The 16271-nt window shown below is 40.7% G+C and overlaps 1 protein-coding gene and 1 long non-coding RNA gene across 2 annotated transcripts in view; one reads left to right on the forward strand and one right to left on the reverse strand.

Annotated features, from left to right (window-relative positions):
* The window catches only part of MOXD1 (monooxygenase DBH like 1), a 104372-nt gene extending 92594 nt beyond the window's left edge, over nucleotides 1-11778 (reverse strand). Inside the window, exon 1 of the mRNA XM_527504.8 lies at nucleotides 11366-11778. Within this exon, the coding sequence (XP_527504.4) occupies nucleotides 11366-11629 (264 nt within the window). The 5' untranslated portion in view covers nucleotides 11630-11778. The remainder of the gene's footprint in view (nucleotides 1-11365) is intronic.
* LOC129144327 (uncharacterized) overlaps nucleotides 11776-16271 on the forward strand; it is a 40837-nt gene continuing 36341 nt past the window's right edge. The window contains exon 1 of the long non-coding RNA XR_008548668.2: nucleotides 11776-12490. This is a non-coding gene — a long non-coding RNA (uncharacterized LOC129144327). The remainder of the gene's footprint in view (nucleotides 12491-16271) is intronic.

Consider the following 16271-nt stretch of genomic DNA (forward strand, 5'->3'; position numbering starts at 1 on the left):
TTTTATAAGTGAGGTTTCAATGTATAAACTTCATAGAAAAAAAAGGCAGAAATTTAGTTTTTCCAAAGAAACTTGAGATTTCAAAGTTTTAGTTTAAAAATTGCATGAAAGATGGAAATCTTCCTCAGGCATACATTTTTGTTGATCTATCTTCTCAAAGGCCTTTAGCTCTCTAATATTATTGAAGATGAGAAAGAACACAGAATATAAGAGAAATACATCCACGCCTAGTACTAAGAAAGAAACTTCTATAAAATCACCAAGTCTCTAGATCAAAGCTTGAAAGACTCTAGCTGAGCTTACTAAACATCTGTGTAACAATGCCACAGAAATAGAAAAGAGAGCTCATGCGGTTCAGACACATTTGAAAAAAAACATTAATTATATTTTCCCCAGGTAGGTAGTTTCCTGTATTCAAGGTCTACTGAGTTCTTTGATGCCTATGCCAGATCATCTTCTTCATAGTACATAATGCTTTGAATTGTACACACTATGGTTAACGTCGAAAGACAACCTTCAAAACTTGGGACACTTGTTTTCTTTCATGTTTTGAGTATCAGCATCCTGATCTCAAATAGCCACACAGACACACTGCTTATCACATCACTCCGTTTTAATTATCTGCACAGCACTTAGCACTTAACACTTTCTGATGTTTTTCTTGCTTATTTATTTGTTTAATGCTACCCCCACCACCACAATATGGGCTCCATGATACCAATGGTTTTATCTCATTCAATGTTGTGTCCCCAGCATCTCGAAGTGTTCAATAAACATTCAGTGAATATTCAGTAAATGAACATTCCAACATTCTGAATACTTTCCTGAAACAGTCATATGGCAGCCACAGACAATTTCCATGCTGTGTCACATGAAGGCCCACGTTTATACACCTACAAAATGAGAGTAATAAGATATTGACCTCACAGGACTATCACGAGAATTGCATGAGAACACACTGTAAGGACTTATCACAAGGTATGGCATATGATGAATGAAAAATCATAAAAATCATATTATGGAAATGTGTCAGTGTGCCATTTATAGTGGAATAAAAGCAGTAAGAGAAATGCCATGATTTCATTTTATCAATTTGTTTAAAATGTATCTGATTATACATGTTCTTTCACTATTTAGGAGGAAAATTAACATATGTTTTTATGTAAGCTACAGTTTGCTTTCAGGAGAGGAAGAGTACCAAACTGGGACTCAGAGGAATAAATCCAGGCTGCTGATCTGTATGGCCCAATACGCCATTTAATAGTTACCTAAGGTTTAGTTTTCTCACCTGAAACATTGAGGGGAGAGGCAAGGAAGAGTAGGAGGTTTGAGGGGAATCAACCGAAGTATGAGCTCTTAAGAGGCAGCGAGTAAATACGCAAAACATCAATATTTAGCTCATAAAAGAAAGAATGGCGTCAAGATTTTCTCACAATGTTTGGCTAAATTAGATGAATAAGATAGACCTTCATAATAAATTAAATCTGATCTATACATTATTTGTATGATACTCAGATATACAATCCCTAGCTTACAGTTAATAAAAATTATCCATTTGAAATTATTTTTGCAGACATTTTTGCGTATATGCTATATGGTGTCCTTATGAACAGCTTTTTTTTTTTCTACTGAAATTTAACAAGTTAAAAAGAAATAGATTTAGAAGAAGCTTCCTGGAGAAATGTTTTTCCTGTTTAAAAGTTCTTTACCAGTTTTTTTTTAAGTTACAATAAAAAGCATTGTGAGTCATCCATACGCAGTTTTTTTGTATTACGTATGGATCAAATACTTCCAGAAACATGACAATGTGTAATGAATTCATCCCCTTCACCAGTAACTTTATTTTAATATGGCTCTATTACAAATGAAAAATCAATAAACCACCATTCAGTTTCGTTGAAGTAGACTCTTGCCTCTCCTTCCAACACTCTAGAAATATGCCATTGGTTGCCTAAAGCCTTGAACTTCGTTTGTCAATTCAGGTGCATTGTTTCCTTGGCTGTTAGGTCTGCCTGTTTCCTCAGGCTAATTATGAAATCATCTGCTCTGCCAGGAAGAAGCACACAGCTGAAGAGCATCATCCTGTGTTCCAGCATTACTGTGGAGCATGTGTCCTTATTACTAATGCACAAAGCACGACACTTGGAGAGGTCTCTTCGTTGCCTGGAAATTGGGGGGCATAATCTGAAGACTTATAAATATCTCTTAACAAAGCACCAGCTGAGCTGTGTCAGGGTTGCACACTCTCTTCATCTCTCCCTTATAGCCTTTCAATTTGCTTTCCAAACATTTCTTTGTTGCCGTTGGCTGGGGTGTGCTTAAAAGAAGCACATCGTTAACCACAAAGAATGCTCACTGTTTTCTGTGATTTCAAATCAGTTCCAAGCACTTCCTCAGCAAGTGGCCCGGCAGCAATTACCCTGCTGCTGAAGACACTTCGCATCACAGGCCTTAGTTTTTGAGACAAGCAAGCAAGGCTGTAAGAAATGATAACATATGTTTCAGCCTCCATTCACCAGCCATTTATACCCCCATAAGAAGGGTGAATCAATTTTCGTGCAAATTCAACAGGCATATTCAACAACGTTGCTCTCTTCTCTAATTCACACAAACTCAGCATTCATCGGCTGCATTACTTGCCTCAAATGGGCACTCACAGTTGCTAAATGATTCGGGCGGGGGTGGAGTTGCTCTGTGTCAAAAAGGGGCAAAGAACAAGGAAAGGACATGAATCCATCAGGGCAATGAGAGCTGAACTGATTCACTGAGACAAAATAGTGAGGTTTTGAAAAGCCAGTGCAAAAGGAGATGGCTTCCCACCTCACCCTGACACTTCTGTGAAAGACGGTGTAGAAACTGACCTCGGCAGCATTCAAGGGAAATGTTTCCACAAGCATGAGCTGCTCCAGAACAATTTATCCAATAGATTATGTTGAGATAGGCTTCACTTTACAACCACATTTCTCTCTTTTCTTTCCCATCTTGATCATACCTGTTAATATCCTCTTTGCAGAAATATCTCCAGAAGGAGTCAAAAAGGTTAAAATGGGCAGTGCAAATTTCCATATGCCAGGTCCCTGGATATAGTTTTAAAGGGCCTGTGGCCTTAAGTAAAATCTGATTTCTTAACTCCACAGGTCTGCAGGTAAATGTCACACTGCCCTCTGGAGGTAGTCTCATTGGATCTAACCCTGAATTAATGATTGCCAGCTACTGAAAAATATATGGTTGCTGAATTTCAGAAGTCTTTTTCTAGGGTGGAGAGGGTATAGAATAGGAGGACAGTTGAAAAATTACCAACTGCTTCCAACTCCTTGTGAGTGGAGTGAGTGTGTGTGCGTGTGTGTGTGTGTGTCAGACAGAGAAGGGGGTGGGAAAAGGAAAGGAGAATAAGTAAAGATTGCCCCCAATTTCAGTAGTGCCAAGAGAGAAAGAATGCGTGTAGACAGGAAGCTTCAAGATGGCTGACTAAATGCATCTGGTACTCACCTTTTCCAGAGAGAGGAGCTAAAATAGCAATTAGATAATCACATTTTGAAGAGATCATCTGAGAGAGAACACTGGAATTCAACAGAGAAGTGATGGGAAGCACTGAAAGCAAGGAAGGAGAGGGAAGCAAGGAAGCCAGCTTAGCTGGGATCAGCTGGGAGCCCGAAGAGGCTCCTTAATGTGAGGAAAGGGTAAGTGAGAGACACCAAGTGGTCCACATTCCTGCCACAGAATTCTACAATGCTAGCCATAGGAGAGCCCCTGGACTCTCATGGGCCCTGAGACTCACAGAGAACTGCCTAGAGATCACATAATGGCATTGTTCTAGACAGGGAGCTCATGCTGAGTCCTACAAACCCCCAAGTCCTAAGCAGCTGCAGCACTGTGCCATTATGAAAGCCCCACCCCTGCCAGAATGTGTTCTGCCTGGGGGCCCAAGAGCCCCTGCACCTCCATATCCCTGGAGCCCAACTGACACTCATCACCCACAGACACCACTGTTGGGCTGAGGCAGGAGCCACTGGAAGTGACCTTGCCACCCCAACAAAAAGGCAGCTATACATTTTCATGTGCCATCTGCAGGACTGAGGACCAGCTTGCCCAGTTCATCATGGACATCATCAACACCAGCACTGACCACTTGGGTTCCAGAAAGTTGTCCCACCACAGCTACTGCCATTGCCACAGCATACCTGCTACCCAGAAGCATGATAACCTGCCCATCCTCCTGACCCACCATGATATTCCCAGCACCTGGAGAGGCTAATGCTCAACCCACTGCTGCCACCACTGAGGCCCAAAGACTGGCCCACCTAATGTCCTAGTTCCCAGCAAAACTTCACCACAACCTCCACTAATAATCACACCCTAAACCACTGAGGAAATCACAGACACCACTGACACTGTTTACAGCTGGAAAAATTACACAGAGACTATACAACCACCCACACCTAGAGTCAAGGCCAAAGTGCCCTACCCAGCCAACACCATAGATAAATCTTCAAGAAATGTCATCCCCTATGAAAGCAAATTCAAAAAACTGGAGCAACTGTTATATCAGATGCACAAATGATCAATGTAAGGACACAAGAAGCATGAAAAAATAAGGAAATATGGTATCTCCAAAGGCACACCATAATTATCCAGCAACAGATTCTCATCAAAAAGAAATTGAAGAAATACCCCCCAAAAAAGAATTCAAAATATTGATTTTAAAGAAGCTCAGTAAGACACAACAGAATACTTAAAAATAATGCAAAGAAACCAGAAAAGCAATTCAGGAAATAAATGAGAAATTTACCAAAGAGATAGATGTCATAAAAAAAGAGAACCAAACAGAAATTCTACAACTGAAGAATTCATTGAATTAAATAAAAAATACATGCTAAAGTTTCAACAATAGACTAGATGAAGCAAAATAAAGAATCTCAGAACTTGAAGAGAGGTATTTTGAAATAACTCAGACAAAAATAAATAAAAAGGATAAAAAAAGAAGGAGCAAAGCCTATATAACATCATAAAGTGACCAAGTATTTGAATTTAGGATCTGAGAAGGTGAAGAGAAAATGAAGGAGTTAGAAAACCTATTTAACAAAACAATAGATAAAAACTTCCCAAGTCTTGCAAAAAACTTTAGATATCCAGAAACAAGAGGCTCAAAGGTCTCCAAATAGATACAATTCAAAAAGTTCTTCTGCTTAGCACATTATAGTCAAAATATCAGAGGTCAAAGACAGAGAAAACTCAAAAAAGCAAGAGAAAAGCATCAAGTCACTTATAAAGGTACGTCTGTCAGACTAGACTAACAGCAGAAACCTTATAGACTAGGAAAGAATGGGCTGATATATTCAAGATGCTGAAAGGAAAAAAAACTGCCAACCAAGGATACCATACCCAGAAAAGTTATTCTTTATAAAATGAAAGAGAAATGAAGTCTTTCCCAGACAAGCAAAAGCTGAGGGAGTTTATCACCACTAGACCAGATCTACAAGAAATGCCAAGGGAGTCCTACATCCAAAGTGAAAGAACAATATCTAATATCATTAAAACACATGAAATATAAAAACTACTAGAGCAAACATACAAAGAAGGAAAAGACTAGAAGGTTATCACTACAGAAAAACCACAAAACCACAATAATAAAAAATAAGAGAGTAAGAAAGGAACAGAGGATACACAAAACAACTAGAAATCAGTTAATAAAATAAGAGGAATGAGCTCTCACATATCAATAATAACCCGGAATGTAAACAAATTAAAACTTTCACTTAAAAATACAGACTGGCTGAATGGATTAAAAAACATGACCTGACTATACACTGCTTACCATACTCATCTCACCTGTAAAGCCACATACTAACTGAAATTAAAGGATGGGAAAAGAACTTCCATGCAAACAAAAATCAAAAGTGAGCATGAGTGGCTATGCTTATATCAGGTAAAACATACCTTAAGTATAAAACACTAAAAAGTGACAAAGAAAGTCATTATGTAATGATAAAGGGATCAACTCAGCAAGAGCTGCATATATATTTAGAAATACAACAATTCTAAATACATACGCACTCAACACCAAAACACCCAGATCTATAAAGCAATTATTATTAGATCTAAAGGGAGTGATAGACTCCAACACAGCAATAGGAACGTTAACAGCCCACTCTCAGCATTAGACAGGTCATCTAAACAGAAAATTAACAAAGAAACATTGGATTTGAATTGCACATTAGACTAAATGGACCTAACAGACATTTACAGAACATTTCATCCAACAGCTACAGAATATACATTCTTCTCATCAGCACATGAAACATTCCTTAGGACAGCCCATATGTGAGGACACAAAACAAGTCTCAACAAATTTTAAAAAATCGAAATCATATCAAGTATCTTCTCAGACCACAATGAAATAAAACTGGAAACCAATAACAAGAGGAACTTTGGAAACTGCGCAAATACATGAAAATTAAACAACATACTCCTGAATGACCAATGGGTCAAGAAAGAATTAAAGAGGAAATTTAAAAAGTCTGAAATAAAATGGAAACATAACATATCAAAACCTATAGGGTACAGTAAAAGCAGTGCTAAGAGGAAAGTTTATAGCAACAAACACCTACATCAAAAAGTAGAAAGATTTCAAATAAACGATCTAATAATTCACCTAAAAAAAACTAGAAGAACAAGAAAAACCACACCCAAAATTAGTAGGAGAAAAGAAATAATAAAGATCAGAGCAACACTAAACAAAACAGAGACAAAAAAAATACAAAGGATCAATCAAAGGAAAAGTTAGTTTTTTGAAAAGATTAACAAACTTGATAAACAGCTTGCTAGAATAACAAAGAAAAAAAGAGAGAATACCCACATAAAATCAAAAATGAAAAAATAGACAAGTATAACTGATATCAAAGAAATGCAACAGATTATCAGGGACTATTATGAACAACAATACACTCACAAACTAGAAAACCTAGAGGAAATAGATAAATTCCTTGACTCATACAACCTACCAAGACTGAATCAAGAAGAACTAAAAAACCTGAATAGACCAACAATGAGTAATGAGATTGAATCAGTAATAAAAAGTCTCCCCCAACATAGAAAGTCCAAGACTTGGGGCTTCACTGCTGAATTCCCATGTGACTGTCTTCTTACGTGATGTTCAGATAGAGTCTACATTCCCTCTTGAATCTAGTGGGCTTGTGACCACAGTGAAAGACTAAGTCATAAAAGGCTGTACAGTTGCCACCTGGCCTCTTGGTTCCCTCTGGGGACCTGCCACCATGCTGTGATGAAGTCAAGCAGCCACACAGAGAGGCTATGATCCTACCACAGCACCAGGCAAGGTCCCTGCCAAGAGCCAACATCAACTGCCAGCCATAACTTCAAGGAAACAAGGCTTCATATTCTTCCAACCACCCACTTTGGAGTTGTCCCCACCAAATTTCAGACTTGTGAGCAAAAGAAATTTGTCATTGCGTTAAGCTACTCTGTATGGAGATGGTTTGTTACCAAGAATAGACAGCCAAAACAATGGGCAAAGCCCCCAATACTGGACCCATTTCCTGGCATAGAATAGAACTGGCCTAAAAAGAAATGGGACTTGCTTCTCTGCCTTTCATGAATTTTCATTATTTGGGTTGATTCTTTATTAACATTAGACTTTCTCTCTGAGTCCCAGATTAGGCTGTCTATAAGATATATCCCAGCTGAAATTGTGTGTGAGTGTGTGTGAATGCACACTATATGATGGTTGAATTGTTGCCAGTATTTAGTAATTAGATTTTTATTTAAACATACACACACACACACACACAGAGAGAAAGACAGAAAGAAAGAAAGAAAGAAAGAAAGAAAGAAAGAAAGAAAGAAAGAGAAAGAAAGAAAGAAAGAAAGAAAGAAAAAGAAAGAGTAAAGAGAATCTAAATTTTGTCTTCTCTCAAAATAAAAGAACAAACAGAAGATCTGGCAATACTGAATTTACACTCCTTTTTAACAGTAATTCACTCACAAAACCCCCAGTTCCCTCAGTGCCATCTCCTCTCTGTTGCATTACATCCTGCCTGTTCCATTCAAGCTCTCATCACTCTTTTTTTTCTCATTTTTTAATTTATATAAATGTATGGGTTACAAGTGCAGATTCTTTACACACAGAGATTGCATAGTGGTGAAGTCAGGGCTTTTAGTGTATCCATAACCCGAATAACATACATTGTAACAAATAAGTAATTTCTATTCCTCCACACCTTTCCACTCCTTCACCCTTTTGAGTCTCTATTGTCTATCATTCCACACTCCACATCCTTGTGTACACATTATTTATCTCCCACTTATAAGTGAGAACATGCAGTATTTATCTTTCTGCATCTAGCTTGTTTCACTTAAGTTAATGGCCTCCAGTCACTCTTAGATTTATTTCCTGACATCTATAGACATTTGGACTTGTGACATCTATTAAGCCAATGATTCTCTACCTGATCGATAAAAATTTACACTTACATAGTTCTCAAGGAGTTAATACCCTTTTGAAAAGAAGAGTTTAATATAATTAGGAAAATAAAGGTCAGAAAAATTTTTAAAAACTAAAGTTTTAGTTTAAAATTAAATTTAAAAGGATAAAATAAAATACATGCAAAAAAGCCACATGATGAGGTGACTAGGATAGCAACTTAGGTTATTATCATACACCCTGGTGTAATTGTCCAACTCTTAGTGGCTGCTGTGCATATATTGATGCCCCGGGAGCCAATGTTTTTTGTGTCATTGTTCTATATAAATGTTGTTCTCGCCGGGAGCAAAATTACACAAAACATGAAGTCTACTAATAGAATCAAATATGCTACATTTAAGAATCCTATTTATGGCCTGGCGTGGTGGCTCACGCCTGTAATCCCAGCACTTTAGGAGGCCGAGGCGGGTGGATCACCTGAGGTCAGGAGTTTGAGACTAGCCTAGCCAGCCTGGTGAAACCCGGTCCCTACTAAAATACAAAAATCAGCCTGGCGTGGTGGCGGGCGCCTGTAATCCCAGCTACTCGGGAGGCTGAGGCACGAGAATCACTTGAACCTGAGAGGTGAGGTTGCAGTGAGCCGAGATTGCACCAGTGCAATCTAGCCTGGGCAATAAAGAGAGACTTTGTCACAAAAAAAAAAAAAAAAAAAAAAGAGAATCCTATTCACTTTTTGGTATAGTTGCTGAAAATACTCTTCTCACACTAGTGTATGAAGAACCTTAAATAAATAGTTTCTAGAGAGGAGACTGAATTTCGAGCATTGGAGAATGGAATCATTCAGCCTGAATAATAAAACTGAAATTGATACATTTATTTCATTTATAGTATTTGGTGTATTTCATCTTATTAAACAGATTTTAAGTAAACTGTCTTTCCATTTAATTGAATAGCATAATTTTAACGCATTTTATATGTCCTAAAATGAGTAGAATGTTTATGGAAATGGAAGGCAAAATATGTCAGCCAAGTAAGAAAACGATCATCCTTTACATGTAAAAATGATTTTATTTCCTTAGGAATAAAAATGGAGGGGAAATCCTATTTATTGCTCATTAAATGTATTGAGAATGCAGCCAGTCATAATTTATCTCATAGTGATGTGTATTCACTAATTACTTTAAGAAAATTTCTATGTTTCAAAATCAATCTAAAGAGTACTTAACTAAGTCCTATGCAATCTTTATGAAGAACCACAAACAGGGTGAAAACACTGTAGTTTAACCAAGTTTATCTTTGTGGTGGGCCTATTATGGCTTGTTGAATCAGAATTCTACTCACGGCTTTTCATTTGACATACAATTGGCTGGGCTTTCTAGAAATGCTACTCTTTGAGGGAAAATAATATGGAGTTAACATTCAAAGTATGTCCCATTTTATAATATTAGCATAGTAAGAGTTATGCTCCCTTTTGTAGAACATGCAAGGATAGTTAAGGGGCATACTATACTCCTCTCCCTAAACGGTAAAATTTCTTTTTTAAAAAACGTTAAATAGGTATTTAAATAAGGTATTGTCTACTTTATATCACAGGAGAATGAGTCATTCCCCTAGTGAGGCCTGCATTTGTGGTCAAATACTTGGTTCATAAAGTTAATGTCTGAGATGTTGCAGGAGGAGAATATTTATACATCAGTGACTTCAGCAGAATGCAATCCTCATAAAACTTTATTTTATTGGAGTTGTAAAGTTACTTATTTGGGGGAAGAAACGATTAATTTATGAAAAAATAGATAATAGAGTGGTTTTGAACTTTTTATTGTTGTCACTTTATTTCCTTCCAGAGTTAACAGCTCAGTGCCAGAATCAGCGTTCAAGTTTGATGGCATATTTCAGTCGAAAAGAACCTGGGGATAAAATTACTAAGAAGCGCACTCTAAATCCACCGAGAACACTGATTTAAATACTATCAAAGCCTTAATGCAATGCCAGAACAATTCGGAGTTTTCATCTGGATCAAGACTTTTAGCAAAGGGCAGTATGTTCGGATGAATTTTTATAATAACAAAGCGTGTACGTTCACCGCCATCCAAACGTTGGTCACGATCAAGCAAGGATGTCCAGGAAACCTAGCCACCTAATCATTCTGGTCATCTCACAATCTTCTTCTTCCTTTTTTTTTTTTTTCTTTCTATTTAGTAAAGCACCCATGAACAGGCAAGGTGGTTACTTAGGCTCCTTCAAAGTAAATCAGCAGCGGTCAAATTAACTTTATTGGTTATTAAAGTAAGCCAAAGTTTTGTCACTTCATAGGATATTTTGCCTGGGGACCTTCGATTTTGGTCTCTAAATGTGGCTTCCTGAACAGCTCTCGGAATAGGAAAGTCCCTAGGCGATTCTTAGGGACCCTTCATTCTTCTGGAGAATGGTGTAGCTGACATCAGCCCCGCGCCTGGAGGCTCCCAAATAGCCACGATTTGGGAAGTTCTGAGATTTCCACTCCTAGACAGCAAGTCCGCGACGTACTAAAGCGCTCTGTCCCTTCCCTCCTCTGAGAGCTGTCCCATTAGGTCCCCAAAGCCAAAGCCTAGGTCCTTCTCCCTTCCCATCAGGGATGAAGGGGGGTGTATTGCAGGTGTGTAGGCGGGGGGGCGTCTATTAAGTGGGGCGCTGGGGACAGGAAAGTGTTCAAAGAAGGAAACCTGCCTGGGGTCATCCGTGCTCGGCTTCCCTACCGCGCGCCTTCTGGGGCTCCGGGAGCGCAGGCGCTGCCCGCGGAGGCGAGAGTGAGCGTGGCCGGGGGCGCGGGGCTGCGCCAGGTGAGAGAGAGCTGCGGGCCCCGGGGACGACCCGCACCTGCGCCCTCTCTGGGGTCCGGACGGGACCGGGCTCGGCCGGGCGGGCTCCGGGAGGAGACGCGCTTACCTGGAGGTAGGGCCGCCCGTGGGCCACCCCGCCCACGACGATGTCGGCGGACGCCATGGCCCCGGTGGGCGAGAAGCCGAAGCCCACGTAGCCTGCAGTGCGCACCTGGAGGCGGAAGGCGATCTGGCTGCCCCGCTGGCTCCAGCCCAGCCAGTACTTGCCCTCCGAGTCCAGGAGGGTCCGGTGCGGATAGGTTCGGCCCGAGCCCCCCGCCGCCGCCCCGGGGAGCAGCCCCCACAGCAGGAGCAGCGGCCAGCAGTACATCCTCGGGCGCCTCCTGCCCGCCGGTACCGGCCTCCAGCTGCTGGGGAGTGAGGAGCAGAACGAGGAGCGGCGGCGGCGGCGGCGAGCGGGAGCCCAGGGACCGCCCCTCGGGCCGGCCGCGCGCCCGCCCGGGAGGGGCAGGACCCGCTCTCCCCGCCCCGGGCCGCCTGCAGGGCGCGCCGCGTCCGGTCCGGTCCCGTCCCGTTCCGTCCCGTCGGGTCCCAGCCCCGCCAACTCTCACCCTGCCCGGCCCTTCCAGCGGATCCACCTGCAGCCCCCGACCCCTGACTTGGTCCCCGAGGTCGGGGCTCGGTGGGAAGGAAAGCGAGGGGCTTCCCGGAAAGAAAGGGAGGAGGAGGCAGGAGGAGGCAGACGCCGAGAGAGGAGAAAAGGAGGCCAGAGGCAGAGGGAAAAGGAGGAGGGCAAGAGAATCCTAGAGCGGGAAGAGCGTGGGCTCTGCGGGACGTGGGCGAGAGGTTACCAGGGAAAGAATGGACATTGACGGCAGAGAGCAAGTTTAGCCTGGAGAGGAGGAATTGAGTGAGCAAAGGGGGTAGTCTGGGGTGCGATGCACAGAAAGGCCCGTCCAGGGTAACCTTCACGTCTCCGTATCCGTTGCTGTCGACTTCCCAGAGCCTTTGTTCCCAGTGACGTCCCTATTTCAATGGAGGGACACACTTCACCTTCCCCAGCCCCCCACCTCGAGAATTTCTCTCACCCTCCCACCCTGCGGGGCCACAGAGCTTGCTCCTCACGGCAGGAGTTGGAGCCCTGACGCTTGCCTTCACCTAGTTTTTGTTTGGTTTGGTTTGGCGTTGATGGGACAAAGTCAGCCAAACTACTTTGCCATCAGCAGAGAAGGTAAGGGGTGAATTGTCATTTGAGAGTTATATTTTAATTTAACATTCTCTTTTCTTGCTATTCCAAGTTCTGGCCATAACCATGTTTGTCAAAAGTTTGTTTTGTTTTGGTTTTGCCTCTACCTTTGACCACTCCTGTCTTTAGAATGCTAAATACAAATATGGCCACTAAAATTTACCTTGCTTATTTATTCCTTTATTTATGATCTGCCAAGTTTCCAAAAAAGTTCGAAATTTTGTCTTTATAAAAATACAAACAATGCAAAATAGAAAAACAAATAAGAGAGAATATCAGATGAGAAATATGGGTAAGAAGAGCAAGCTCCACACTAGCCACCCTACACTCCTCATTCTCTCTCCTCACCTCGTATTTCAGCCTGTTTTCCCCCCTGCCTATCTTTTCCCATAACTTTTCCAAAGTTACCGTCATGCATCTAATTTATATTCTTCTAAGGATACGGGAATATTTGATCATGTCTGGAAGGTGACCTGTAGGTGGATCTGCTTACCAAAGTGCTCAGGGACTTGCCTGGGAAGGGACTTTTCCCAAGGAGAGATTGGATCAAGGTCCGCAGGGCTGGCCAATGGCAATAGGCCAGCATCAGAGAAGAGTGATGTTGGAACCGCAAAATAAAATGAGAAATAAAAGGGCCTGCAAAGCCTTACAAGAACTGGGCATGGAGACTATGAAATATAAGTAGCTGGTGCCTCACCTCCACCAGGACCCACTGGGCAAATGTCAAGGGCAGTAACAGCCATACAGCAATGTAAGGGTGGCAACCTTAGAATTGGGTTTTTACAAGCACCATACCAGGGACGTGGCTTCAGCCATGAAGAAAGGAAGGGGGATATGGAGAGAAAGAGGAACAAAATAGGGGGAATGGAGTCCCAGAGGAGTGGCTCATGGCACCGGGTGGGACACACTCACTATCCTCTCACTATCCTGGGCAGGGATTTCAGGGAAGTTAAATTACTGCAGAGTGACTAAAGGCAAACTTTCTGTTTTGTGACCCTACTTTTATTCCTAGTGTGGAGGAACCTGGAACAAGCACATTGCTACATCTGCTTCCTGGGGTTCATTATATAAACCCCAAATTCACATCTATTAGGACATTTTGTCTCCTTATTGAAACAAAAAGAGGTCATGCCTTCCAGAATTCTTCCCCCATTAACTGTTTTAGCTTTACCTTCCATCACTCCCATCTCACTCACCCATCGGCCTGTAGACCACATGAAAACTCCCTCTGGAATCCTCAATGGAGAGCCGTGCTATTTTGCATCACTGTGCCTATTCGCAGGGTTTGTCACTTCTGCCTTCCTTCCTTTGAAGTATTTTCTTGTCCTCCTTCTCACACTTCACTGTAAGATAGCATTCTATCTGTGGATACTATCCACGGTAGTCCCCATGGAATGTTCTGCCAGACCCCATATGGCACCCCTGACACTTCAGTGTACTTTCTGTCTACAGGCTTGTCTTCCTCCAGTAGCCTCTTTAGGTCAGGAACCACGTCTGGTTTCTCATTGCCTAGAATGTGGACATCTTGCAATAGGTGCTTAATGAATACTTGTAGGACAAGTGAACAGATGCATGCCCAGATGCTCCTGTAAGCATCCTCGTAACAAAGTTGTTCTGTGGGGGAAACCTTGGCCCCAGATGTAATTGAGTGTTCTGCATTGGTATTGAGGCAAACATAGAAAAGACCACACATGAATACACAAAGGAGAAAGTTTTAAATTGTTTTCATTTATTATTTCATTGAGTGTAAAGTTATTGTCTTTTGTTGTGACTGGCATTGCATCCGAAACGCCTTGAACACTCAAGAAACATTAAAACTAATATAACCATTTTGAGATCAGGTCAACAAACAGAACATTAGCATAATTCATACTCAAGAGATCCACTCTGCTTTGGCTTGAATCACCCAGTAATTTGAGACAGAATAGAAAATGTTATCTATGTGTGCTTTGTACGCTGCTTGAGTTTTCTGGATCAAAAGCAACTCTACACTTCAGTTGCATAGAGGACTCAATTTTCTGATGTTGGAAATCAATTACTGCATTGCTGCTTGTCTTAAATTTGTAACGAAGGCAGGAAGAAAGCATAGGTCTGTTGAAAACTTAGGGAATGTAGCAGAGAGGAGAATGAAATTAGTGGTAAAGGATTTCAAAATTAGTTTTTAAAACTACTGTTTTTGTTAAAACTGAAACTTGCTGGTTATTTAAAGAAAAAGGTCAGGAAATGCAGAAAAGTGTGAATAACAAAGTAAACTTAAAAAATCACCTGAAATTCCACCATCCAAAAATAACCCTTGTATGCATTCCAGGAACGTCATTCCAGAGCCCAGTTCCATTAAAAGGTTGGAGGAGCAGTCTGTTGGGCAAGCATTTGCAGAGAAACAGGTGAATTAGCTTTGTAAGACTCTGCTTGAAATAAACAGAGCGACTTTAAACATATTAGTTACAAGCACATTTTTTAGGCTTCTTCTCTCCACATATATCCTTTGGATACATGAGTAGACAAAAGAAATCAAATAGACAAAACTAGCGATTCAGTGAGGTCTTACTTAAGTTCAGAACATTCAACCAAATTAGTCATTCCTAAAATGAATCATTTTCTCACACTTTTCAATCAAGGATTTGAAATGTTATATTTATTTTAACTCCTCACTTTGATACATAGCTTGCAATCTGCCAGTGTGACTGCCCCCATGCTGAGTTTCCTTACCTCCAAACCCTCTGTTGCTAAGGTTTGTTTGTATTTCTACATTAGTCAACTGCAAGGGGTTGGGGGAAGGATTGAGGAAAAAAGAAAACCCAAGGGACGATTATAAGCCAATGCAGTCTCCCTATATGAGCTAGGATGGGCTAAAGTATTTCTTCTTGAGAGTATCATAATTTTCCTGCCTACTTGTACCTAAGGTTCAACAATAATACTAAATATTTATAAAGTTCCTGTCTTCTAGGGAGCTCAGAGAAAAATATTTATGTAAGTGATCTCAGCAGTTCTCCAAAATAGGGAAGCTGAAGCATTTTCTCACATTAGTCTATAAACTAAGTCACTTGTGTGGATAGGTGACTGGTTCAAGTTCATACTATGAGTCAGTGGCAGAAAAGCCAAAAATAGAACTACGGTGTTTTGAGGGATTTTTTTTAACTACATACTTTCTCCAGCTCTCACCTCACCTCCAATAAAAAAAAAATTAAAGCTATTAGGTAATGATCATGAAACATTCTTTCAGCAGGGCTGATATTTTTTACATGAGCAAGATGCTATGATCTACTATTAGCTCAATGTTATATATTCATTTTAATAACAGATGATATTGATGATAGTCATGTGGATGGAGAAGGTGAGGATATAGTGCATTTACTGCTATTATCAGGAAACTTGAGACTTGCTTAACTGAATTCTTGAGGTTTCTTTGAAATTGAGTGCCAGTTGGCACAGAAAATCACTCTTAGGTTCTTATGAAAATCACAGCAAGCAAACCACTTTCTCTGTGCAAATCCTAAACTTTAGTAGTATCTATAAACTATGCTCTGAAATAAAACTGTTTAACTAAAAATAGTCTGTGGAAAAAAAAGGAATGCTCTTTTTTTTAATCACTAATGACCATCTGTTATAATTTCCCTTTACAGGGAACCATAATGTGTATCAAAAATATGGTAGGGAAGAAATAGATTTACTAAATAGTCTATATTAATGCAAAGCCATGTTTAAAATGTTGTGTAGGGGATTTATGAGACTAATCGATGCTGAAATTGTACTCATCCGAGTGATC

Source organism: Pan troglodytes, chromosome 5, assembly GCF_028858775.2.
Source record: "Pan troglodytes isolate AG18354 chromosome 5, NHGRI_mPanTro3-v2.0_pri, whole genome shotgun sequence".
Classification (NCBI taxonomy): domain Eukaryota; kingdom Metazoa; phylum Chordata; class Mammalia; order Primates; family Hominidae; genus Pan; species Pan troglodytes.